Source organism: Martes martes (genome assembly GCF_963455335.1).
Source record: "Martes martes genome assembly, chromosome: 7".
NCBI lineage: Eukaryota > Metazoa > Chordata > Mammalia > Carnivora > Mustelidae > Martes > Martes martes.
The window spans coordinates 60,927,277-60,954,496 of record NC_137894.1 but is presented as its reverse complement, the minus strand read 5'-3'; the positions used below and the strand labels follow the sequence as shown (position 1 = coordinate 60,954,496).

At 51.7% G+C, this 27,220-nt stretch overlaps 2 protein-coding genes across 2 annotated transcripts in view; both read left to right on the top strand.

The window, feature by feature from the left end:
- The window catches only part of EHD4 (EH domain containing 4), a 76,312-nt gene extending 54,257 nt beyond the window's left edge, over nucleotides 1-22,055 (top strand). Inside the window, exons 4-6 of the mRNA XM_080807603.1 lie at nucleotides 1,052-1,464; nucleotides 11,155-11,319; nucleotides 17,941-22,055. Coding sequence (XP_080663729.1) covers nucleotides 1,052-1,464; nucleotides 11,155-11,319; nucleotides 17,941-18,477 — 1,115 coding nt within the window. The 3' untranslated portion in view covers nucleotides 18,478-22,055. The remainder of the gene's footprint in view (nucleotides 1-1,051; nucleotides 1,465-11,154; nucleotides 11,320-17,940) is intronic.
- Nucleotides 22,056-25,751: 3,696 nt separating this feature from the next.
- SPTBN5 (spectrin beta, non-erythrocytic 5) overlaps nucleotides 25,752-27,220 on the top strand; it is a gene marked incomplete at its 3' end in the record, with an annotated part of 43,085 nt that continues 41,616 nt past the window's right edge. Inside the window, exons 1-2 of the mRNA XM_080809708.1 lie at nucleotides 25,752-25,961; nucleotides 26,225-26,392. Coding sequence (XP_080665834.1) covers nucleotides 25,851-25,961; nucleotides 26,225-26,392 — 279 coding nt within the window. The 5' untranslated portion in view covers nucleotides 25,752-25,850. The remainder of the gene's footprint in view (nucleotides 25,962-26,224; nucleotides 26,393-27,220) is intronic.

The following is a 27,220-nucleotide window of genomic DNA, read 5'->3' as shown; positions in this document are numbered from 1 at the left end:
GAGGCAAATAAGGCAAAAGGCCAAGGTTCATTTAAGTTATGTGATGGGTACATCAGCATTCATCATATTATTTTCTAGACCTTTATGTGTGTTCGGAGGTTTTCAAGACCTATAAGAAGGGGTGACAGGAGTCAGGAAAGGCACCATCTTGGCCCTCCTTGGGCTACGTCAAGCCCGAGCCCACAGCTAACCAGACCGGGATTAAAAATAAACCTTGTGGGACTGGTCCTCTCTTGTTTGCTTTTTGAGGGCCTCTGCCTCCCCTGGGGGAGACCCGAAACAGGCCTTGACCAGGGCCTGTGAGAAGTGTTTACAGAGCTGTGTGATTTGGAGCCTATTGGCACGCGGCCAAAGTGAACTAAACAATTCGTTGTGGGCCTGGCCATTTTTAAAAAAGAAATTGGCAAGAGACCACTTCACACAACGGCTGTGAGACATGATCTTTTAAAAATATTTACAACTTACTTATGATATAAATAGTCCAAACAATAAATATTGGTCACCGTTTTGGGGCAGGCCAACATTTGGCCTTCTTAACACCTAAAAACTTAGGAAAAGAGAAGACAGTTCCTCTTTTGTTGGGCTTAGTGGTGACACCACGGGACCCCAAGCAACCCCTGAGTTTTCTTCCTTCTCCACCTCCGCTACTTTCAGAAAAGCAAACCTTTGGCCGAAGGGAGAGTTTTGACCCAGGGCCTGTGGTTTTATAGACCCATTGATCCAATTTGCCATCGATCCCAAGGACCATACCAGGAGAAGTAAGAGACTCGTGGGGACTAAATGAAATCACAGGTCTGGAAGGGACGCCCCATCCAAATGACCACGAGCACCTTTTTAGGCCCTTTTTCTTCCAGGGGAGGGCTCCTGGGATCCCCAGCATTGACTCCTGAACATGTCCAGCCCCAGGGGGCTCACTTGAGGTGATTTTCAGGCCGTCAGACCTCCATCACCTCCTTGGAGGTGGCGCTCCATCCTTGGCAGTCACCGGCGCCCCCACACGTCCCCCGGTCCTGAGCCCCAGCCCCACTGACATGCCCTTCTCTCCACCCAGGCTACGACTTCTGCCAGGTCCTGCAGTGGTTCGCAGAGCGCGTGGACAGGATCATCCTGCTCTTCGATGCTCACAAACTGGACATCTCAGATGAGTTCTCAGAGGCCATCAAGGCCTTCCGGGGCCAGGATGACAAGATCCGCGTGGTGCTGAACAAGGCCGACCAAGTGGACACGCAGCAGCTGATGCGCGTCTACGGGGCCCTCATGTGGTCCCTGGGCAAGGTCATCAACACACCCGAGGTGCTACGTGTCTACATCGGCTCCTTCTGGGCACAGCCCCTACAGAACACTGACAACCGCCGCCTCTTTGAGGCCGAGGCCCAAGACCTCTTCAGAGACATCCAGAGCCTTCCTCAGAAGGCGGCCGTACGCAAACTCAACGACCTCATCAAGCGAGCGAGGCTGGCCAAGGTGAGCCAAGGAGACCCCTTCCCACTGTCTCCTCTCTAGGGGAAGGTGGGGGTGCAGGAGGGGATGGAACATGAACAAGGTTCAGAAGAGAGCCTCAAGATCAGGAGGCCTGTTTAGATTCTGGCTCCTACTCTGTGATCTCAGGCAGATGATTCAACCTTTCCAAACCTGTTTCCTGCTCTGTAAAATGGAGTGCGTAAGAGCACGTCATAGGATGCCTGTAAGGATTCAGTGTGACCTCGCTCGCAGGGCACACAGGGAGGGGTCAGTGGGCTTACCACCTGGGAACTGCTGTTGTCTTAAGACAAGGGGGGTGAAGCCAGCTGAGTCAGAGAGGGGGCCTTGGTGGAACCTGTAGGGTGCTGAGATGCCATGTAGGTCACTCTGTGCCTTAAGCACAGACCCCAGTGTCCAACGTCCCTGCCTGGAGCCAGAGTTGTCCTAGGAGGAAGGCTGGGTCAGCCCGACCCCCTGAGTGTGCTACTTCAGGGGCCATGGCGGGTCCCCACACTGGGTGGGTGCCCACAAGCATGCCCGCTGTGGCTCTGGGCTCCTCCACCCCATAGCTGAACCTTTTGGCAGCCCCAGGGGTGCACACCTGTTAGGGTGAGTGGTCATCTGCCCACCGTCCTCAAGCACTTGTCACATCCCTGAAGAGAGAAAAGCACATGACTCCTCTAAGAAAAAGTGTAGGGAAGAAATGGTTCTTTAAAAACTGTGTGCCCCTTTCATAAAATCCCATATTCCTCTCCTGCTGGAAGTGCCTGCAGAGTTCGGCTAGTGTCAGTGATCATCAGAAGCATCCAGGAGCTTGAACCAATGTAAGTCCCCGGGCCCTGCCCTGGAGCTTCTGATTTGTGTGTGTGTGTGCATGTCTACGTGTGTGTATATGTGAGTATGCATATGCGTGTGTATGTGCGTGTAAAGCTCCCCAGGTGATTCTGATAATCAGCCATGTTTGGAAGCCGGAGGTCTAACCACTCCCTAATTTCAGAAGGACGCGGTAGAATAAGCAATCTCTCCAGGGTCACCTAATCCATGAGTAACAAAACTAGGACGAAAAGACAGCACTCCTGCTCTCAGCCTAGCCCCTGTGCCTTGTCGCGTAAGCTAAAACCAGTCCATAGGCCTGCTTGGCCAAATCCACTGGCACCCTGGTCAGGAAGGGAGGAAGGGTACTTCCCCTTCATCTTCTGGTGGCAAATAACCATGCCCCTCCCTTATCCTCTTGCTGCACAGAGAGTGACTTCTGGTCTGGCCTTGGGGGCCAGCAGGCCAGCCTTCTGGAATCCACCACCACTTTGCCTCATGGAGGCCCTGTTTGCTCAGCACCAGGACCAGAACTAGGGAGCCTAGCAGGTGCAGGAGGAGGCCCCAAACCCCCCATTACAGAATGATGAGCTGTGTGCTGAGTGGGGTGTGGACACCATGCTCTGAGGAGGGGGCCTGGCCCGGGGAGGTAGGGTGGGCTTCACTGAGGGTGACTGCTAGACAGTTGGCCTTCTCACACCTTCTCATCCCTGCCCAGCAGCCTCTGTCTTCGTGCCTGCGTGCTCACCCAGCAGCCTCTCTCCTGTATCCAGAGAGACAAGGGACACATGGGTGGCTCAGTGGGTTAAGCGTCTGCTTTGGCTGGGGTCATGATCCCAGGATCCTCGACCAAGTCCTGCAACGGACTCCTTGCTCAGCAGGGAACCTGCTCCTCTCTCTGCCTACTGCTCCCCCTGGTTATGCTCTCTCTCTCTCACTCTGACAAATAAGTAAAATCTTTAAAAAACAAAAGAAAGAGTTACCTGGTGGCATCTCTCTCTGGCCCCACAGATAGACCCTCCCTCTGCTCTCGTGCCCTCTGCTCACATTCTGTCCCGGTGCGAGCTCACGCATACCCCTGTCTTGTTCAGCTGCTCTGCAGCCCCGGTGCCCCTGTGAGGTACCGTTCTTTATCCTGTCTTCCTGGTCCAGCCGCTTCCTGTCAGGAGCTACAGCCATTTTTCTTACATTTCTACTAGGAGGTCGTGCTAACCAGTTCATGAATCCATTTGCAGCTTTCCTGAAGTGCTTTCTCTCGTGTGCTAGTCCTGGGCTTAAGGCTTGGTGGCGAGAAGTCTGCTTTTGCCCCTTCACTGGCCCCTTGGCATGTGGTATTTCTTTTCTTCAGCTGAGACATCCAAACTTACACTGCAGGGCCCACGACGCCCAACCTTTATTCTATAACCAAGATGGCAGATCCTGTGCTAGCCTTTGTAGATTTCAGGATTGTCTTGGAACTATTGAAAACACCCATGGACATTTCTACTTCACCAGTCACTGCTGAAGGCCTAGTGACTCAAGGCACAGCTGTATTCGGTCACAGAAATAAATAGAGAGCAGAGAGTCCACTGGGAGCACCAAGCGCCTTGGGAGTTCTCTGCCCTCCTTGAGCGTCAGGCCCTCCGAACGGACGGACCCGTGCGGCCACAGAATGCTGCTCTGTCCTGACACTGGGAATAATGAAAGCCCTTGTGCCCATGCAGGGGCCAGGGGGGCAGGGTGGCGAGCAACTTGCTGAGCTTACTTCTAGGAAAAAAGCTTGTCTTTTTTTTTCTTCCTAAGAATAGTATCTGGCTTGTTCCTTTTCATAAAGGAAAATGTTTGAAGTGTGGCTGTTTCCAGCCCGAGCTTCTCAGTGCCAGGGTGCCCCCAGGGCAGTACCATCCTGCGAAAGAGGACAGGAAATAGAGGCTCGGGCAGAGAAGGAGCAGAACTCAGTACGGTGGCCTTAGCAACAACCGATGTCATCTGCTCTACGCCATCTATGACTTTCTGGCCGTTTGTGAATTTGTTGTTGCTTAAATGGACAAGGAATCACTCGAGTTTTCCTCTTTGCAGTGTTTATATTACGTGAAAATGCTCTTTGATTTTGGCGTACTGATCTCTGTCTCTGTTGATCAGGTGTTGCTTTGCTAGCCACCCCTTCCTGAGGGGCTGCGGGGTCCCTCAGGAAGTATTTCATGCTTCAATGCGGAGTATTTCATGCATTCCGTCCTCTGATCCGATCCATAACAGCACAAAGTTGGGCATTATCTTTGTTTCTCATGCAAGGGAACTGAAGCTCAGAGACGTGAAGCAGCTTGCCTGAGGCCTCACAGCCTGTGAGTTGCAAAATATAAACTCAAACCTCAGTTAGTTTGGCTCCTCGGTCTGGAGAGCATTCACCGGAAGTGCACAGTGGACAGCCTCTGTAGCTTCTCACTATTGCTTTTTGTGTCCATCTGTCATTCCGTGTGGTCTATGAAATTGTGTGTCCACGGGAGCCCTGCAAAGTTTAGAGGTTTATCAAGCTGACATTTTGAAAACACGCAACGAGCAAGTTCTCAGATGTCACCTAGGAAGTGTCAGGTCTAGTTGGGGGGTGGACTGTGTCTATTTAGACAACACCTTAATTGGGCAGAACTCACATCCCATCTGGGAGTGAAGCATGTGTGTCCTGTCGCTAATATCCTGCTGGGTTCTGCAGTGATCAAGCTCTAGGTACCATAAAAATGACACTATAGTGATTGAAAAATGGTACTCTTGGGGGTGCTTGGGTGGCTCAGTGGGTTAAAGCCTCTGCCTTCGGCTCAAGAAGTGATCTCAGGTCCTGGGATCAAGCCCCACATCAGGCTCTCTGATCAACAGGGAGTCTGCTTCCCCCTCTCTCTCTGCCTGCCTCTCTGCCTACTTGTGATCTCTGTCTGTCAAATAAATAAATAAAATCTTTAAAAAAAAAAAAAAGGAAAAATGGCACTCTTACCAAAGATCTCTTGAAATTTAATGATTTCCCTGGTTTTTCTACTTTTATGTATATTTTTTTACATCCCTCTAGTTCAAGGAACAAGAAAACTTTGGAGTGGGTATTTTGGTTAACCTCAAAGACCACGTCTTAAGGATATCAGTAGGCATCCTTTTCTGAAGACTGTTTACAATTTAAGGTGCTAATCCAGATTCATTTCATGATTCTTCAGGCGATTTGGGGAAAGCTCAAAACAGCACTGAAAAAAATACCATGTAGTTTTATGCAGCTGTCACTAACCCAGCCAAACGGAAGAAATTCTTCGGCTCTTCCAGACAAACTCCAAACAAGAGTCGTTCGTGGAATAAACGAACAAAAATAGTGAGGGCTCCACCCTTCATAAATGTTGTCCAAGAGCAGGAGAGGTTCCCACCCCTCTGGTGATCTTCACGCAACAAAAAAAGTGAGTCAACGCTTGAGGAAGGAACAGCTCAAAATGAGAAAGAAAAGGAGAGGTCAGTGGTTTTCCTAGACCCCGCCAGGTCTGTGGCATTCAGTGTCTTCAAAGCGTGTTCTCCTCCAGTCCCGTGTAAAGCACAGAGTCTAGCTTTCCGGTCTGTCTACCCTGCCAATTCCCTTTGTGGAGCAGTTAGATGTTTTGAAATTCACCAAACTGACCCAGGTGAAGGTGTGAGGACCCTTCTACAGCAGCTGATGACACCCCACTAATGCTTAGCACGCCACGGGGCTTTTAGAAATCGCTCTGTCCATTGTGGATGCATGTGTCAGTATTTGCACCCAGGCAGGGAAGCCCATCTCCTTGAAGGCTGACCTCACACGAGTGGGTGGGCCCCCGTGAGGCCCCCCGCAGCTGTTCCAGATCACGAGCTATGGGCTCCAGCTTCAGTTTCAACAGAATGACAAACCCCGGCTGGAGGGGATCCGGTGAGTGGCTCTTCTCTGCCACTGATAGTCTCCAAGTCTTACTACTCCACAGCTCCACTTTCTGGGTCTCTAGTTCATGAACTGACTTTTTTTTTTTTTTTTTTAAGATTTTACTTATTTATTTGCCAGAGATCACAAGTAGGCAGAGAGGCAGGCAGAGAGAGAGGGGGAAGCAGGCTCCCTGCTGAGCAGAGAGCTGGATGTGGGGCTTGATACCAGGACCCTGACATCATGACCTGAACCGAAGGCAGAGTCTTTAACCCACTGAGCCACCCAGGTGCCCCTGATTTTTTTTTTATATATCCCCATAAACCCACTTTTTAAAATGTGCTGATCCCCTCGTGTTCAATGCTCGGTGCAAGTTTCTAGCTGGGCCTCCAAAGACGCAGCTCTCCCAACAGTTTGGGTTAATGTGCAGATGAGATGACATAGTGAAGAACCATGTCCCCGCAGCCCGAGTCCCCCCAAGCTGCTCCCCAAGATCCAAATTCCATGAGGATGTCCACTCCTACTGACGATGAGCTCTAGAAGCTTCCAGCACTCGCTGCCTGGGGCTGCCCCCACGGCCAGGAGGAATATATCTAGTATCACTCTGAGTACGTGCTTCTCTGCTTGGAGATGTATGGACAGTTGTCACTGGACAGTTAATGAGCTTGTAGCAGAATCTATACATGAAATAGATAGAAGTTCATGTTCATTTAAAGGGAAGAACATCTCTTTTTGCTCATTGTGTGATTAGCCCAGACAGAAACTGACATGATGCATTTGACCTCACCCAAATCATCAGCCTTGGATGAGTTGGGGCTTTCCCTGTTTTATATGAGAGAAATGGTGAATTGGACAAGATAAGAATATCCAGAATCCCCCTAGGGTTCAATGTCACTTATTTGTGAGTGAAGCGCTTGGGACCCATATTCATCATATTACTATTCAAATACATAGAACTTATTAATTTTTTCAGTCACTATTAACTCAGTAAGAGTTTATTCTTTATTCAGGAAGAACGAAACAACCACAAGCCTTCTCAGGCTTTACTAACCCTCCAACTCTGGGGTCTTTGGTCATTAGGCAATAATAATTAACATTTTTATTTCTTTTTCAAATACATCCAAATCTATAACCTCTTTTGATTCTCGTCCTAACAACCCTGTGAGGTAAGAGCTGTCATTTCCAGTTTGCGTGCGAGTCGGCTGAGGTGGGTGCCTCGAGTCGCCCGGCATGGCTCCACAAGTGGGCAGTGGGGACAGGGCCTGACCCTGGCCTTCCAGAGCTGGGTCTCATCAGGCCTCTCCCTTCTCCGCTCGCTCTTCCCTCTTGTCTTTCCTATCTCCCTCCTTCTGGATTAGTTTTCTCTCATTATAAAGAAAAAAAGGATTTAGACCGAGTCCACTTCCTTCCCCAGGGACTATCACCTGGTCTGGCCCTCAGTCCTGTGTTTATCTGGGGAAAACTCCTTTGACACAGAAAGGCAGGAATGTGCCTCCAGGCTGTCCCCTCTGTTTACCAAGAGTCTTTAGAAAATTACAAGGTGCCATCCTGCCAGAAGATTGCTGTCTTTACCCACATCCTACATGGTGTTCATAGTGGTGTTTGCAATAATATATGAGTTTTTTGTGTACGGGGAAGGAGACTCTAAATGACCTTCCCATACAGCATCCCTGGGACCTAGGGACAATCAAAACCCATCAAGTCTCAGTCTTCCACACTGTTTTTCTATAGGACACGGTTCACGTTCAGTTCCAGATTTTCAGCAGCTTTAGTAAGATTTTTTAATGCATCCCCCAGAGAAAGCAATTAACTCTATAAGGACAGGAATGAGGCAGCTGAATGCTAGTGACAGTTCTGCACCTCCTACCTGGTGGTGTGACCTTGAGCAAGTCATATGAATTTCCTGGAACTGGGAGTTCAATTAGATACAGGGAGTCCCTTCCAGATGTAGCGTTCCTTGATTCTAAGGATTGTAATTTACCTTGTAACTCAATACACTTCTTTTTTTTTTTTTTTTAAGATTTTATTTATTTGAGAGAGAGAATGAGAGAGAGAGCATGAGAAGGGGGAGGGTCAGAGAGAGAAGCAGATTCCCCATGGAGTTGGGAGCCTGATACGGGACTTGATCCCGGGACTCTGGGATCATGACCTGAGCTGAAGGCAGCTGCTCAACCAACTGAGCCACCCAGGTGCCCCCTCAATACCCGTCTTAAAAGCAGGGCCCATACACCGTATCTGGGGCAGGAGGGGGTGGCCAATTAGAGGCAGCACAACAGGAGACTCCCACAAAACAGGCCAGTGGAACTTTCTGGAAGTGGAGGTTGAGGCTGAGAGCAGCCTGCAGCATGAGCAGGGCACCTGAGGGTGGTGACTCAGACAGTGCCAGGCAGGATGGAAGACGGAAGGAATTGAGGCCCAGTTTTTGTCAGGGCACCAGAGGCCTCGTGTCCAAGGGCAGCCCACCATCCAGCAGTCTTGGCCATCAGCCAAAGAACACCATGTGGGCTGCAATGAGGGAGCAGGTGCAAGGCTGTGGTGGAGAGCTGTGGCAGGTGTCAGGCCAGGCCAGGTAACGCAGGCCCCTGGGCACCAGGCAGTGTTCAGAAACCAGGTGCCAATCCCAGTGTGGCCGGCGGCTGTTTGGGGAGTCAGCCTTCCCTGAGCACAGGCCTGGCAACTCGAAAGGTCCACATTAGTAGGTAGTGAGGAAGTTTTGCGGAGCCCTGCAGGGGTCTGGCAGCTGCCCCAGGCCTGAGGCCTGGAGGTGGAGGTTCAGCAAAAACCCTTGTAGACAGGAGAGTAAGCAGCTTGGAAGTTCCTGCTTCAGGTGGGGCTGGCCCCAGCACAGGGGTAGGCCCAAGTATGGAAGGGAGAGGGACCCACAGGGCCGGTCCAAAAGTTCCAGGATTATCTGGAAATGACACAAGGACAGGTAGTGAGCAGCTGGTTCTCCCAACTGAGTATGGCAGTCCCCCCAAGTCCTTCAGTGTGGTACAGTGCCCTCTACCAGCCCCATCAAACCAAGCCAGGCAGTCACTGTCCGAGGCAAGGAAATTACTAGTCTTACCACTTATTCATCATACCTCAGGAATGCAGTTAAAGTCCAACACTCTAAATAAAGGATTCCCAAATTTGGGGTTTCTCTTCCTCAAAGAATCATATAAATGATTTAAGTTGTTTTCATTTGAAAAATAGGTAAGTAAGTATACTTGTGACAGGTTTTGACATCTCCCTGCCTATCTGTACTTGCGGCAGCAGCAGACAGCACGGTGCTTGCTTCTGTTGACGGACCTCTACATAGATGGGAAGGTTCACATTATCTGGTCTGAGCCTGTCAGTGTTTACATTACGCCCTTATTTTAGGTTTCAGATCTTAGCAGAATGTTCTGGGTTGTACCCAGTGTGTGTCCTTACACAGAGGCTTTTAGCTGAGGTGGAGGATATCTCTGCTTACCCCCTTTATTTCATTGCCATTCTTCCACAAGATGACAGAAGTCTGTTTTCTTTAATAAAGGAGCTCCCATAGCTGCCTAGTCATTTTCTTTTTTGTCACCACTGTTCTGTTTTTCATCCATTCTCATTTTATTTTCTTGACTTCTAAATGACTCTACAGAATTCTGGCATACAAAGAGAACTTTTGTAAAGAATACCCCTTCTCGTCCTAAAGTTGGAAATCAGCAGAAGAGTGGAAATGTTGACAAAGGGGGTGACACAGCTGAGCAGAGCTCCCCCACCCCCCTGCAGGGTTCACCACCCCTCGGGCGACAGTCCCAGGCCTGCTCCCACCGGCTGATCAGGGTTTCTGAAGCTTCCCCTTTGTGTACCTGGGGTCCCTCTCCCAGCTGGAGCTTCCGCCATCCAGCCCGGTGCCACACAGCTGGGGTGGGAAGGACTTGTGCAGAAAGGACTTCAGTGCCATCTCTAGAGACCCTGGAGTTCAAACTCTCCATGGGAAGGTTATAAGACTTTCCATCTCCCTGTTCACTGGGCACAGATTTCCATGAAGATTAGCCACTTATTAGCCATTAACATCAGATCAGCCGTTTGCATCGGCCTCCAGTTTCGTTTCCTGGTGCCCTGCTGAAACTTTCTTCAGGTCTTCCGGTTAATCACTAGAACTGAGGTCTTTCTGCCTAGGACCCACCCATCCCGCGCGCTCCCTGCGCAGACTTGGAACAGCCACTCAGAGGCACAACTGAACTGTGCCCAAGACCTTGCCCAAGTCAGTCGCCACCCCCCATCCCCGGCCACACACCACAGCCAGCTTCCAAAGCAGGGAGCTCAGGGCACTGTTCCTGCCCCTGGTCTCTTCTCCAGAATTTTCATTAGCACCACAGTAGGTTAGCAGAGGCTCATTCTGATCCTCCTATCAGCTCCTGGCACCCACAGCAGTCTGCCCTCCCTGCCTCTAGAGATGTGTCGCAGCCACATACACAGCACCCCAAATACGGCCCACAGTGTGTTACCTCCGCACTGCCATCCATGCTCTCCACTCCTGGATGGCTGCAGCCCTCCCTCATGTCCTCCCTGTCTTTGGGGCCCAGCTCAGGTGTCCCCTTTTCCTGGCCCTTCTTTCCTACAGCCTTTATCTGCCACAGCCCACTCCCCTTCCTGGTCCTTCTTGGTGGGGTTTTCTCTGCTCACTTTCCATTGGTGGTCTCAACCACTCCTGTGGTTCCAGGCACCACCTCTGCTTCAGCTCTCAAACCCAACACCCAGGCCAACTAGGAGCTGGGGGTGGGGGAGGAGGGCCAGGGGGGCCTCTTTCTAGGCACCTGTAGACAGCACCATCTGGAGGATCCTTCATGTACCTCACATTCTGTACACCCAGAAGCAGGCTTATAATGTACCCCCCAACCCCCCACCCCAATCCCCTCCCTTCTGTCCCGAGGGCCATGGTCCTGCTGGGCACCTGTTCCATGTTATGATACATTTAAGATACCGACCTGTGTATCTCTCTGGTGCAGTTCTAAATAGCATGTCCTTACTGACATGTACCCCTTCAGGTCCATGCCTACATCATCAGCCACCTGAAGAAGGAGATGCCGAGCATGTTTGGAAAGGAAAACAAGAAGAGAGAGCTTATCAGCAGATTGCCAGAAATCTATCTTCAGCTGCAGCGAGAATACCAGATTTCTGCCGGGGACTTCCCAGAAGTCAAGGCAATGCAGGTACTGGGAGCTCATTGTAGCCTCATGGGTGTGTAACGGAGAGGCAATGCCACCTTGTCTGGCTGGTTGCTGGGTACACATGAGGGTTTCATGGTTTAGGATAGAGAATACAGGTCACCTGGGTGGCTCAGTCACTTAAGCGTCCAGCTTGATTTCGGCTCAGGTCATGATCTCAGGATTGTGAGATCAAGCCCCATGTCAGGCTGCGCCCTGGCTGTGCAGCCTGCTTAAGATTCCATCTCTCCCTCTACCCCACCCCCCTCTTAAAAAAAAAAAAAGATAAGGAATGCAATGAATGCATCTTCCTAATGGTGATCCATGATAATAGGCTTCTGTGAATAAAGCAGAGATTGCCTGCCTCCCCAAAACATTGAACCAAAAAGGGACACATTTCAAGAAGTAAATTTCTACAATGGAATATTACTCAGCCATCAAAAGGAATGAGAACTTGCCGTTTGCAACCATGTAGATGGAACTAGAGGGTATTATGCTAAGTGAAATAAATCAGAGAAAGACAAATACCATATGATCTCACTCTTGTGGAATTTAAGAAACAAAACAGATGAACATTGGGAAGGGAAGGAAAAATAGAAACAGAGATGGAGGCAAACCATGAGAGACTCTTTTTTTTTTTTTTTTTAAAGATTTTATGTATTTATTTGTCAGAGAGAGAGAGAGCACAAGCAGGGAGAGCTGCAGGCAGAGGGAGAAGCAGGTTCGCTCCTCAGCATGGAGCCTGATGCTGGACTCAATCCTAGGACCCTGGGATCATGACCTGAGCTGAAGGCGGTCGCTTAACCGACTGAGCCACCCTGGCAGCCCCATAAGAGAATCTTAACTCTAGGAAACAAACAGGGTTGTTGGAGGGGAGGAAGGGAGGTGGGGGGATAGGGTAACTGGGTGATGGGCATTGAGGAGGGCACGTGATGTCATGAGCCCTGGGTGTTGTATGCAACCAATGAATCATTAAATTCTACCTCGAAACTAATAATGTATTACATGTTAACTAAATTGAATTTAAATAAAAATGGTCAGCCAAACTAACCATCATTTTGTCCAGAGCAAGGACCCATCTCTGCACCAGAGGCCACTGTTCTCCCTGGAAAGCAGGCCACACAAACTCAGACGCCCATAGCTAGTGAGGCAGGCCAGGCAAAGAAAAACCACATCGCCCTCTTGGATTCTCTCTTGTCTTCCCACATTTGATGGAGATGTGGGTTCTCGGAAACAGGACTCTCCCAGGAGGAAAACCAGCCAGCGTACGAGTACAGTGGGAACTTGTGGGGGCCTACCATGGGGGCGGGCTGGGCAGTCTGTGCCCTGCTTCTGGCCACACCCTGGAGACCTCCAGGTACCATCTTCTGCCCTGAGCCACCGAGAAGGATGGGGCTAGAGGAAGAGCAGTAGGAGATATGCCCCTGGAAGGTGGGCTGGCAAGCTGCCTGGCTGCCTCAGAAAAGCATCAGAGGAGGAGAGATGGAGCGGTGGGACAAGGATCAACAGGGAGCAGGAGGGGAAGCTTTGGCCCTGGGGAGTTCCACAATATAAACCCTTTCTAGGGTTTCCACAATATAAACCCACACTAGCATAGGAGTGGGCCATACTTCCTGTTGAGATGGCTGGGTTCAAGGTGGTAAGAGCATGTGGGATATATGAGGTGGTCAGGTACGACTTAGCTGGCTTCAAAATAAATCCAGAACACCTTTTTTTCTTCCAGAAATGAAATAGGTAGTCCTGTACTCAGAAGATGAATTGGGGGTGGGGGTGTTTAATCACAAGATGGCTAATTGGAGGGCTGCTGGGCCTCTGGAGCGGTCTTCCTGGCAGGCCCGCCTTCACGCCCTTCTGCTATGCCCTGTACCCCATGACCAATCTGTGGGACAGTGATCTCCTTGCATCCTTCAGATCTTTTTTAAGGGAAATTGGCTTCTTGACTGCAATGAAAGCTATGAAGAAAAACAGTGCACACTATGGCCTCATTAGCCTCTTGAGCGAGCACAGCGCCCCACCCACAAGAAGGGGCCGCTCCCAAGGCCTGAGGCATCGCTGAGCCCAGCAGGAAGCTGCTGTAAGCCTCCTTTATAGGACCCGCGTGCCTGTCCCAGGTGAATTCCCATAACGCCGGTGGTGCGGCCCCCGACCAGAGCTTCTCATAGCCATGTTAGCCTTGGCTCAGCCATGTCAGAGGACACCAGGCCTCTCCGAGCTGGAGCAGAGGGGCAGTCCCTGGGGAAGAAGACAAGGAAGCATGGGCCCCTCATCTAGCATCTCAGGAGAGGCCTTTGCACTGTCAGCAGACACCTGAGGGCCCCCAGCCCTTGGAGTGAGGAGTGCATCCTGACGGGTAACCCCCATTCACCCGTGTTCATTCGCTCACTCACCAAGAAATATTAAGTGTACTGTCTCAGGCACTGTTCTGGGTCCCTGGGATAAATCCGTGAGCAAACAGCACAACAAGCAGCTGTTGTGCTCCATTGTAATTCATTGATTCACTCAGTGACTCTCTCCCTCCTGAGGCTCCAGGAGGCCAGGGACCCACATCCTGGGCACCACCGTATCCCTGGCCCCTGCCACATAGCAGGTGCCCCATGTGTAGTTGGATGAGCTCCTCGGTAAGTTAGTGTGTGTTTCTATCCGAGCAGGCGGTGGGTAGTGACGTTCTGGGACCCTAACCTCACCCTGACACCCACACAGCTTGTAGAGAGATGGGGACGCCTTCTTGGGAAGCTGGCCTGTTGCTGACCAGAGCACCCCAGCCCCTTCAGGGACTCCGCAGGAGACAAAGCAGGCCTGGATGCTTACCATCACCTGACACTTCGAACTAGTTTGCTGTCACCCAGGAAGCTTTGTGGGGGTTGATGGTGGGGGCCAGGGTCTCCATTGTCTTGGATTCTGTGGAGCATCTGACCTCCCCTCCAGCACAGATGTTCAGCCTCTCATTGACCACATCTGGGACAGCAGTGGGGACACAAATTGGGAGGTAACTTTGTTAGGATCTTTGCGCATCTGAGGGCCGCTCAGAGAGCTCCCCGAGGCCAGCTTTGTGTCTGACCTCCCTGTGTCCTCACAGACCACGCTGCTTGGGGTGATTCAGTGGAAGCAATGATCTGAGTGTATTTTGAAGGCCTTTATGTGGTGCTGAGAGAGGCCCGTGACCTGCTGGTGAAGTAGCCCGCGTCTGCCCTGCCTCCTTCCAGGAGGGAATCTGATTTAACCACACGGCAGGGTCCAGACTGGAGAAGGAGAACACGAGCAAGGCCCTTTGGAGCGCAGACTCAGTTTCCCTCCTTCGAGAATCCGCCCCTGTTGGCTGACCAGCCAGCCGAGTTCCCACAGCAGAGGGCAGCAGAGCCCTCCCCACCTGCTCAGGCCAGCTGGAAACTGGGGAAGTGCTTCTGGTGAATGCCGGGAGTGAGTGGGCAAGAGGGAGGCCAGCAAAGACCCAGCCAGGAACTGACCTTTGTGCCTTGGGAGGGAGAAGTTCCAGGATCCCGGGCTTGGTGGCTTCGATGGAGGCAATTGTTGATGGGTCAATCTTTAAATTCCCCAGTGTGTATTCATCCCAATACAAAGATGTCTTTTTGGAGCGAACTCGGTGGAGGGCAGGGATGGCGGCGGTTTAACTCGGACCCCATACTCCCTTGTCAGGCCTTGGGATGAGAGTATAGGGTTTGTTTCCTCTGCACCCTCCAGGCAAGGGGTGGCTGCTGCTGTTACTTCCTGTCCACCCCTGCAACCACGTGGCCATTTCCCCTTGCCAGCTTTCCAGAGGTTTGCTGTCTGAATGCACATACCCCGCGGGAGGGTGGAAAGTTCGGGCGGACACCACCCTCCTTCGTCTGCTTGGCCAGACACTGGGGCTTTGTGTGTGCTCAGAACTCAGGCTCATTCATGAGGCAGGAGGGTAGGTGTCTGTGCACCCAGGGGAATCCAGACTTGTTTACCCCAGCAGCACTTGGATTTTTGTGTAGGCTGCCCGCTCTCCTCCTCCTGGGCTTTCTCTTCTCCATTCCCCTGACTGACCGAGTGAGTGGCAGTTAGAGCCCGAAGTGTCAGGAACCTTGTTGAGTCCTGGTGTTGGAGCACCATAGAGGTGACTGTAGTCTGTTGGAGAGGACAGACGACACGCAGATGGGAAGGGGTTTAGAAACTGGACCTGCACCACCCTGCGGCTCTCAGCGGGGCCCAGGCTGCCCACAGGGTATCAGCCCAGCCCGGCCCTTGCGTGGTTTGAAGGGGTCGCAGTTTGCTACTGAGAAGAGTGTTGGAGGTGCCTCTCTACACATCCATCGAGCTGCTTAGCTTTTAACTCTGTCCGTCCATCTGAAGCTCAGGGCTGCCCTTCTAAGTAACGGCACAGAATATCTGTCCTACTAGCACCCTCTGGACATCACAGTTTGATTCTCCAATGGAAACATGTCCAACCACACAGGATAGAGTAAATGAGGAATGGCCTGGCTGGATCGTTCAGTGTTGTACAGGTCTTAGGAATAAGGTTTATAACAATCATTATCAGGGAAAGATGTGATACATTTTTTTCTTAAAAATGCAAGTTGTCAAACAGTGTGGTCTTATTTCAGTTAAAAAGAGTGTGTTTGTGTGTGTGTGCGCGCGCATGCACGTGTATGTGCACACATTTGTAAAAATGGCTAGCAATGTGTGCCCGAAGAAAGTTAGCAGAAGCTATTGCTGGGGGATGGAATTATAAGTGATTTAAATTTTTTATTTTGTCTATCAGTTTTTTTCCACAAATTTTTACAATGAAGTTGTGATATTTATGATTGCACAAAGCTCTGCTCCCCCTACCCCCCACCAACTGCCTGTCACATTACTTCTGCCCAGAATAGTGAGGTCTGAGTGAAACCTCTTTTACTCAAGGGTCTTCCTACCTCATCTCCAGGAAATTGCACACCTGGACAGCCCCTTGCTGGCCTTCTAGAATTTTCCTAACAGAAATATTTCACATAAAGCCCATATATAAACTTCCTTATCTGGAACTTTCTGCATTTATTCAGCAAAACTGTTGTTGAAAACATTTTTCAAAGATCAGAAAAGGCCCCAGTTAACTCTCACAATTCAGAAAAAGCATGTCTCTTACAACGAACAGATGGTTTCTTCCCTCAGGCCGTGAGAGGGTGTGCCCCCCAGGACCCCAGCCACGGCTTCTGAGGAGAGGTAGCTTTTCTCACCTTTGAAGTCTGATGTGATGGTACTTTCCTCTCCCCTTTAATTACTTAGCTTTTCCTTTTCTAATGACTCTCTTCTATTTCATGTTATCATTTTTCCATTGTAAGCTAAGTCAAACCCTTTTTGAAAGTAAGCAGGAACTAAAAAAAACTAGAATGTTTTCCCTCTCTTAGAGCATAAGCTCCCTGAGGGCAGAGACTGGCTCCTCATGATTATATTATCCCCAGACTCTCAAACAGGGCCTGGTAATACCAATGGCCAGTAAATGTTGGATAGGTCAATGGATGAAGGATGGATGGATGGATGGATGGATGGGAGGCAGAGTAACCAAGGAGAACCAAAGGAGGAAGGACTGTTTCTACAGAGCCATCCACAGAGCCTATGTGTCATCTACAGTTGGCTCCTGTCCGAGTTGGGCAACTGCTGTGTCCCAGGGCCCTCTGCGGTGCACGTGTTCCTGCCGTTCTGTCTGTTGATGGGCCCATTCTCCTGGCAAGTGATGCCGAGACCTGCCCTGCCCGGACTAGTGATATTCAGCCCTACTGGCTGGATCTCTACTCACCCTCCCCATCCCTACTCTTCTCCCATTCACCAGTTTCAACTTTTACTTAATTGTACCTTAAATGACACTTTTTTTTTAACTGATCCAAAAACAACATTCTTAAATAATTGTTTTACCTAAAAAGACTCTTTGATACAGCTTCATGTTACAGCACAAAAGAACGTTCGTCAAGGGGCAGGAAGCCATGGACTCTCGTTTTGGCTCTGTCAGAACACCCCACGGGCTGTGCATCCAACAGGGTTATTCACCCCTGCCCCTCCTTGCTCCCGGCATTGTTGTAAAGATCAACTGAAGTGTGTCATTAGATCACCTTAAAAGATAAAAAGGATAAAAATCACTGCCTGGGTGGCTCAGTGGGTTGAGTCTCTGTCTTCGGCTCGGGTCATGATCTCAGGGTCCTGGGATTGAGTCCCGCATCTGGCTCTCTGCTCAGCGGGGAGCCTGCTTCCCCCTATCTCTGCCTGTATCTCTGCCTATCTCTCTCTCTGTCAAACAAATAAAAATCTTCAAAAAAAAAAAAAAGGATAAAATGTTAAATCTCTAGAGCACAAAAAAAAAAAAAAGGGGGGCAAGGTTGAAGGAAGGGTGTCAGGAAGCCCTTAGGGGACTGCTATCCCTCACGTGACTTCCAGCCAAAGATGGGTTGCTGTAAAAAATTGTTGTCTTCCCTGCATCTTGTTTCTTATTCCATAAGCCAGTCCTGGATCTGGTGGATTCAGATGTGGGGACTCCAGCAAATAGAGAGAGAGCTCCGGAGCAGCCCCGGATTGGGATGTCTGTTTACAGGACAGTTCTGCCTGCTGCCCTCCCTCTCCCTGCCTGCTTCCTAAAGCGAGGGCCTGTGACCAACTCTGTGGTTTCTCCTCTTGCAGGAACAGCTGGAGAACTATGACTTCACCAGGTTCCACTCGCTGAAGCCCAAGCTGATTGAGGCGGTGGACAACATGTTGAGCAGCAAGATCTCGTCCCTGATGAACCTCATCAGCCAGGAGGAGAGCAGCATGCCCACACAGCTTGTGCAAGGCGGGGCCTTCGACGGCACCACCGAGGGCCCCTTCAACCAGGGCTATGGGGAGGGCGCCAAGGAGGGCGCTGACGAGGAGGAGTGGGTTGTGGCCAAAGACAAGCCCGTCTACGACGAGCTCTTCTACACCCTGTCGCCCGTCAACGGCAAGATATCGGGAGTCAACGCCAAGAAGGAAATGGTGACGTCCAAGCTGCCCAACAGCGTCCTGGGCAAGATCTGGAAGCTGGCCGACTGTGACTGTGACGGCATGCTGGATGAAGAGGAGTTTGCGCTGGCCAAGCACCTCATCAAGATCAAGCTTGACGGCTATGAGCTGCCCAACAGCCTGCCCCCCCACCTCGTGCCCCCCTCCCACAGGAAGTCCATGCCGAAGGCCGACTGAGGGCCGGGCCACTCTCAGGGCAGGCCATGGGCAGTAGGGAATGAGGGCGGGAGGGCCTGGGCCCGAGGCCCGTGCTGCCACTGACTCACTGACCCTGGCCACAGCACCACCCTCTCTGTGCCTCAGTTTCCCCACCTGTGGAATGAGAAGGGCAGACACAGGACACTAGATGAGGTTCTTTCACCTCTAAAATTCCCTGAGTTTCTATTCAAATGTTGGGAGGACGGGGTGGATAAGGAGATGGAAGGATTGAGAAAAAGGAGAGATTAACCAAAGAGTCCTTAGAAGGCTGGAAAGATGTAGACAGGAGGCAGGCTGGATAGAATCCCACAACCCCAGGGAGTGAGCCGAGGGCCCTCCCAGAGCCAGCAAGCCTGTGCTGGGCCACACAGCACAACGCATCTGCCTTGGTTCCTGTCTGTCCCTTAGAGCGTACTGGGAGGGAGCAAAGTTGATCTTATTTATTTCATTTCCTGCTGTATTGAGAGTGGAAAACAACAGCACAGAAGGTTTCTCTTCTCTCCAGGCCGTCTACCAAAGAGAAGACTGCCTCCCCTGCCCCGAGTCTGTGCCTGTTTTTGCCCCCGTCAACCCCTGCAGGCTCAAGCAGGACAGGCAGCCAGGCCAGTGGAGAGCATCTCTGATACCCAGCACCCTCCCGAATAATCCAACCAGAGCTCCCCCCACCCCAGACCCTGCCCTGCAGAGTTACACTTGGTTAGGAATTTGGAACTCAGAAACTTTATTAGCCCCTGGCAAGATTTCTGGTATTCAAGTCATGTCAAAGTCTGAAGGCTGGCTTTTCTTACTGGTCTGTCCAATAATTTGTAGCAAAGTCTATTGATCATAATCAAACCACAGTAAAGGAAAGAGATGGTTCTCTGCAGCATGGTGACACCTCCCCAAGGCTCCGGTCAATGGCGGGAGTTAAAGTTAAACCCACATCTTGGTGCCTGCTGTGTGCTGGGCCTAGGGACATAAGGGAAATACAAGGCGAGCCCACCCCAGGCTGCCAAGTAGAAAAGGTCATTCTCTAGCTTTAGACACTATTTTTTAGTTAAAAAAAAGTTGGCATTTTTATTATGTCCAGTTTTTCTTTCTTACAGGAAAAGCCTTTATACAGAAACAGGACAGAATCTTTCATATGAAACCTTTCCTTCAAAAGGCTGTGAGTTCATACGGTGCCTGCCCATCACAAGGCAGGATTTGGTTCCTGAGTGTTCTCTCTCTGAGTCTTGGTATAAAGCTGTCTGGTCCACTCACCCAGGTGCCCGTCAGCTGGAGGTAGAGACAGGTTAACTCTCACTGCCACACTCCCTCTGTGGGCTGCAGCTCGGGAATCACTTCATTATTATTCATGCAGTACAAAAGAGAGGCACAAAACAGGGATAGCCACATGGCCCCAAAGGGAAGGAAATCATCACAGTCCCACCCAAGCCTTCCAAAAACCACATTTTTTTTTTCTTTTTCTGATATCCCCTATAACATCGGGGGCAGAAATGCAGACTTAAAATTTTTATTTTGGGGAAGCTTTGATCCAGAGGCCAGTCCCCACACTCCCTAGTTCACTTTCTAAATAATGTCACTTTAAGAGAAGTAAATTCATAATATGATTTTTAATCTTAATGAGCACTTTTAAATTAAATTGATTTTAAATTAATCAGAAACATAACCAAGAAAGGTGTATGTCAGTACTATGATATAAGCAGATGGTTTGGTGAAAGCATGAGGACTGCCCAAATGCGTGCCCACAAGGGAGTCCACCAAAGGGCAAAGCAGAGCAAAGAGAGAAAATTCATTGATCCAAAGGTTTAGAGATGCCAGGGTTCACTGATTTTCCATTGAGAATTATCCTGCTCCTTTAATTCTTCTCAGTCGTCCTACATAAATATATACATATATATACATACACCACGTGAGTATGTGTTCTTGATACTTGCCATTGGGTATATAGGCAGATGGGGCAAGTTTTGTCTATGCAGAGACATATAGGAAAGCTTGCAGCAGACTGAAGTTTCTGCTTTCTCTGCGGAAGGAAACTTCTGGTGGCACTGTGATTGCCACCCCCATGCTGTCAGGTGACAGAACATCTGGCAGTTGCCTCCTTTCCCTGCTGAGGAAGAAAAAAAAAAAGGAAATGCCTTGCCCGTTTTTCTTAACATCTCTTAAAACATGAAGTCATTCATCATGAAAAGTTGATTAAGAACTTTGAAAAGAAAAGCCCTGGAAAACCTCAGGAATGGCTGCCAAGGATGGGGACCTGTATGTTCCCAGGACCTGCACCAAGTTCCTTGCGTCTTTGTCCAGAACGCCCCTTATCCTGCCTCCCCATGCAGCAGGGCTGGGGGACAGCAGAGCCCTCTAGAATTCTGTTCACACTGCCCGACCGCACTGCTCTCCCCACACCACCCCAATTTTAAGAAGTAGCCCCTCCACAGAGTTTGCAAGCTGGGCAGGAGGGCGGAGTTAGGCAAACCCTAGCACTGTGAGACGCCATGCTCTCCACAATTCCACAGAAGAAGATCGAAGAATCTTGAATCTACAGCCCCGGGTCCCACGTAATAAACCTCTGCAGCCTCGAGTGTAGGAGGAAAGCAGTTTCAGCCTCCTCCTCCCAAAGTAAGCTTGCAAGCTGGAAGCCTGCTGATGAGGCCCTCCTGTGCAAAGAAACAGTGCACCAAGACCTCTCAAAACCCTCCGGTTTCATGGCAACGTGCAGACATCCAACCTGCTCCAGCCTCACGTTCTAGCCCAGCATCCTACGTGGATTCCTTCCTCACCCACGCCCTGGGATGGCCCAGGGGTCCCCCTGCGATGGGGAGGGGCATGCATTCAGCTGGCTTCTGCCTTTCTGGGGCTGGACTGGGTTCTCCTTGGAGCACTCATCATGATGCAGCTATAGTGTCTTCCTATCTGGAGCTGTGGTTCCTCCTGCAAGACGGTGGTGGGCCTTTGAGGAGTTAAATTCTGAATCACGGGACTGCATGTCCAGGCAGATCAAAGAGCATGTGTGGAGAAGCCAATGCCTCCTGCCCTCTTCTCAACACCGCGTCCCCCACGTTACCAGCCCACAGGGGAAGCCTCCACGGAGCCCTGACCCCCAGTCCTCTGACCACAGCCCTTTGCTGTGCTCCGTGGGGGTGTCCTGAGGAGCCGCCCGCCCACTGGGCATGTCTTACTGCAGCCCACTGCCCAGCGGGGTGGGGGTGGGGGTGGGGGGCTAAGAAACTAGTCACGGCCCAAAAGCCCCCACGGGACCCTCCCCGCTTTGCACCGTTAAACTCCTTCATGATGCCCAGAGTAGTACCCCAGACAAACTGCCTTGAAGAGAAGGAAAGCGGTTAACAGAGGCGCTCTTTATTTCCTCTGAGGAATGTAGCAGAGAAATAACATTCTTAGGACAGATAACCACTGAGTTTATCAAGGTAAACACGGGCCTAATTTAAGAGTGTGTTAAGTGTCCATTAGCCAATGCAGTTAATACACAATGCTTCTATTTTTTGTAATCGTGTTTAGAAATGTCAAACAAACCAAAAAAGAAGACACAATCTGTTGATCAATAAACTTCTGAAAAATTTACTACCTTTCCTCCATTGGTTCTGGTTTTCCAGTGACCCAGTTGTCTCAGGAGTAAAGCATAGGGGCCGGGGGCAGCAGGGTGGGGAGGTGCCTGGATGGCTCAGTCATTAAGCATCTGCCTTCAGCTCAGGTCATGATCCCAGGGTCCTGGGATAGAGTCCCACATCGCGCTCCCTGCTCAGTGGGGAGCCTGCTTCTCCCTCTCCCTTTGCCTGGTGCTCCCCCTGCTTGTGCTCTCTCAAATAAATAAAATCTTCAAAAAAAAAAAAAAAAGAGTAAAGCAGGGATCTAATGGAAATGAGGCAGAGGAGTTAGGGGGGAGGGTGTGCCCCTTCGGTATGCTATCCCTGTGACTCCCAGCTCTTCCTATGTCTTCTAGGCTGGGAGACTCCCAAAGCGGGGCTTCTTGAGCTGGAAAGCAGCTCCATCTGCTGGGGGCAGAGGCCAGGTCTGGGAGCAGATCCCAGGTGAGGATGACTGGAGACCAGGATGGAAGGAATCATGGAGCGGGGGGCCCTTGTGAGGCTGGGAAGGGCACCACTGAGCACATTCAAGGGAGCTGGATCCCTGCTGCCTCGTTCTTTCCAGCTCAGAGGCAAGCCCCTGTGCCTGAAGGTGCAGGAGTGGCAAGGTTGGCGCCCCCTGGTGGCTGACACTGCTCCTACCTCTTGTCACACCCCACCTATAACAGACATCTGGGTTTTTCCCATTGTCACCCATCTACCCTTGCGGTGATCCAGACCCAGAATTTCCTTTGCAGAGCACTCCCTACTTCCCCACCCTGTGTCTGAGCCACAAGTTTTGGGTGAAATAGACACCTCTCCAGGGTAGATCCTGACTGGCTCAGCCAATGAGAGTATTTCATCCTCCCTGCCTCCCTTCCCATCACAAAAATTGGTTCAGGAATGGACATGTGGCTCAATTCAAGCCTATGAGAGCCAAGCCCCTCAGATTTCTCTTCAAACTCTTGAGAGAGATGTTCTCTCTTCCCTGAACCATGCAGTGTAGAGAAGTGAACTCAGTACAATACCAATGGCATTGAGCGGACTGCCCAGAGCTACTGGGGGTAGAGGAGCGAGGTTAGGCTGGCAGCAACCACCTTCTGGAGCATGAAGGTGAAGGAAGAATCGAGAAAGGCAGAGGGAGCCCAGGCCTGTGGAAGCATCATCTGAACTGCTGGATCAAACCTCACCTAAAGTCCTCCTCTTCCCAGACATTTCAGTCCTCTGGGACTTTTATGTTGTTTAAATCTTTTTTATGTTGTTTAAATCTGTTTGACTTGAGATCTTAGTTACTCACCACATAGATAACTCAAAACTAGGTACTGACTATCAAGGGATTCTCATTTAAGCAGGGGCTGCAATCAGTGGCAGCGAAAGAGGAGCCAGGTCTTGCCGCATGTGCAATGGCTTTAGCGGCATCTGAGGTGAGGAAGAAGATGAGCAGTCCCCCAGCCCCACTCAGCAACCTCATACAACAAGCTCTGTTGAGGTCTGTGTTCAAAGCATCACACAGCTCCAGCCTCTCCTCTGGTGGTCACATCATACAAGATACCCTGGGCCAAGGCTCTTGACAGGAGGAGAGACAAACTGGGAATATGAGGGCAGGTGGCAGGGAACCTACTAGAAGGAGCAGGATTTTTAACTGGGGCTGATAGGATAGGAAAATGTGGACCATGAAGAACAGAAGGGACATTCTAAGCCAAAAGAACAGCTGAATCCCAATATGGGCAGGAAAGTGCTGGTCCAGTTGAGGCGATGGGGAGTCTTCATAGGCATGAGCAGAGCTGTGCTCCGGGAGGTAAACTGGGGAACTGTGCATAGGCTGATGTGCGGGCAAGATGTCAAGTGGGGGAACGCTGGTGGGGCCGTGCAGGGACAGTGCAAGCAGAGTAGGAGGGTAGATCGAGGGGTTCTGGGGAGCATGGAGCAGCCGCCACTGAGGACTGATTGGATCTGGGGCTGTGAGCGAGGAGGAAGCTTGGGCTCACTCCGATATTGGGAAGCCCGTGGCAGGAGGGACCTCACAGGGAAAGGGCAATGGGAGGAAACTTCTCTCAGATGAGGGGAGCTGTCGCCACCCTGGGAGCACCATGCCCTCATTCCCAGCCATAGCCCCAGGGTTCCAGAGTGCTCTGTCACACCCAGCTCTGGAGGGCAGGCTGTGGCCGCTGTTCCTCTCACCAGCCTTGGCTGCCCGGAACATCCGCCTGAGGAGTATGGCATCTCCTCTCGGAGTCTCTGGGGCTGCTGGATGAACCCACAGATACCCACACCAGCCCAGTGACTATGACCCCGAAGTTAGCCAGAACATTTTGTGAAGCCACCCAAATGAGAACCCTCTCTGGCCTGCAGTTCAAGATTGCTCAGGGAGAGGGGCACCTGCGTGGCTCAGTGGGTTAAAACCTCTGCCTTTGGCTCAGGTCACGATCCCAGGGTCCTAGGATCGAGCCCCACATCCAGCTCTCTGCTCAGCAGGGAGCCTGCTTCCCTTCCTCTCTCTCTGCCTGCCTTTCTGCCTACTTGTGATCTCTGTCTGTCAAATAAATAAATAAAATCTTTCCAGAAAAAAAATTGCTCAGGGAGAAAGGGAGGGAGAGTTGCCTGTGGGCTATCTCTATAGCCCCTGCCCTGAGCCCCAAGACCCAAATAAAACCCCCAAAAGTGAACACTGTCCCTGGCTTTGAAGGAGACTCTATCATTCCCACACCCTTTGCGTCTCCAAGTTATCCCTTCCCAGGGAGAGCCCCCTTCAGAAAGTGGCCCCTGGGCATGAGGGAGCACCCACAGTTGGGCCCTGGCCGAGCCCCAAGTCCTAGGACTCCTCTCCCTCTATGGTGGCATTCCCCTGGACAGGATGGGCGCGCCAGTGTGCTCCCTCCCATCCCCACCGCGTGGGTGCTCATAAAGAGGCCCTGCAGGGGTGCCAAAGGGCAATCCCAGACTGGGAAGTGGGTGCAGAAGCTTCTGACCAGGGGCTCTGCTATGTGGGTGCCATTTACCTGGACAGCAACACCCCCATGGCACTCCCACCCAGAGCCAGCTCGGGGTGCTCCCACAGGTCTCTGTGACTTGGCAGCCAGGACCCCCACCTGACACTGGGAGCATCCGAGGTGGGGGTTGGGGGAGGATGAAGGAGGCCATCCCAGGACCACAGGCTGCAGCATTCCTGAGCCACCCCCTCCCAGTCCAGGCCACACCCTTTGGCAGGTGGGAGGACAAAGCCTGCTGTGTGGCGTCACCCCTGCCCCACAGCTCAAGAGGAGGGCCATGGCGTGGTCCCAGCTCCAGCCTTGGCCTCTCCTGTGGTTCTCTCCCTCCCCACGCAGCCCCTGCTATCTGCCGTTTCCATCTGTCCAGTAGGGTCCCTTCCAGGCACAGACATCGCCAAGGTGAGTTTCCTGTTTCCCCCTACCCCGCCTGCCCTTTTCATCCCGAGGAACAGCAGCTAGTTCCCGTGCCCCCCGAGGAATCTGGAAAGTGAGGTGGGTGGAGCAAAGGGCTCTGAGGCATTCAAGCACAGGGCACCAGCCAGGAGCTCCAGAACTTTACCTGGCTGGGCCCTAAACCACAACCCACCCGTCCAAACGTGGGGACCGTCACACTCCTTCCCCAACCTCCAAGCTCAACATCTCTGGCTTAGAGAAATATCCAGTGACCTCTCATCCCTAAAGGGCTGCAGGCCTGCTGGCTGGTCGGCCCCACAGTCCCCAGCAGCTCCTTGGGGCCACCAGGCACCTTCAGCAGGAGGCCAGTACCAGAGCCACAGGGCAGCTGTCCTAGTCCCGTCCCGCAATGGACTCCGCATACGAGACAAGCCACATTCGCAAGCTGCAGGCGCAGCACAAGCGGATGCAGGAGAAGACTTTCACTAATTGGATCAACAACATCTTCCAGCACGGCCGGGTGAGTGCATCGGGGCGTGCCCCAAAGCCCGCCTCTACTGTTCCCCCTTGCTCCCTGGCCAGTGGACTCTGGGGGCCGGCCGGGAGGTCATCTGGCTGAGACTTTGAATCCCAGGCCCCAGAGCCCAGCTGAAGCCACTTCTGTTGACTCTAAAGCCCACCTGAAACCAAGGAAGATGCTCTGGGCTGCACCTCCCAGGGGCTGGGGATAGGCCGGGCAGCTGGGGCAGACTGACCATGTGCCTTTTCCCCCGCCCCTTCCAGGTGGCTATCAAGATCCAGAACTTGTACACAGAGCTGGCTGATGGCACCCACCTACTTCGGCTGCTGGAGCTCATCTCGGGGGAGGCCCTGCCACCCCCCAGCCGGGGCCGCATGCGGGCACACTTCCTGGAGAACAGCAGCCGTGCTCTGGCTTTCCTCAAGGCCAAGGTGGGGGCTGGGGAGACGGCTTCTGGGCAAGGTGCTGGGGACAGAGGGGATCAGCTGGGCTCCTAGGTCATCTTTCCTGGGCTGGCCAGGGCAGAGCAGAGGATCTGGAGCCTGAATCTAGGCACAGCAGCTGGGATGCAGAGGTCCAGAAAGTCAAGCCCTTCCTTGAACAGCTCTCCCAGCTTGGAGAGCACCAGACTGGCTGGAGTGGGGACAGCTGTCATCCTATGGGCAAGACTGAAATGCACCTCTGCCTGCAGTGAGAGAATTGTGGGATTCTTAACTTTCTCCTTTCCTATATAAGGAAATAATTTACCAGCCAAGACCCATGGTCCATGGGCCAGCAGAGCCCGGATGCGGGGCTGTGGGAGGCAGGCTGAGAGGAGGACATGGGAGCAGAACCCTGGACACTAAGCCAGGCGGTGGAGGCAAGAGGTACAGGTCTGCTTTGGAGAAGCTGGATCGGTTAGCTGGCAGGGGCCGCAGCAAGCAGGAGGGAGCCACAGTCTCCTGAAAGAAAGAGACCAGCCAAAGAAATAGTCATTAAAAGGAGGCAAAACTCCATGGCCATCAAAAGACCCTCATGGCCAGCATCAGGGGCTAGGCAGGGTTCCTTTATACTGACAGCCAGGATTGGGGAAGCCCACAGGGCTCCTGGCCTCAGATCTGGAACCCATGAGGTGGCTATTCCTAGAGCCTGCAAAATCTCTGAGCTGGAACTGGCTGGGCTGAACTTGAGAGTGTGTGCCTGTCACTTACATCCAGGGTGAAGGTCACGGCCCCCTGGGAGCCTGGCATGCCTGAGAGAGGCCAGGGCAGTTAGAAGCC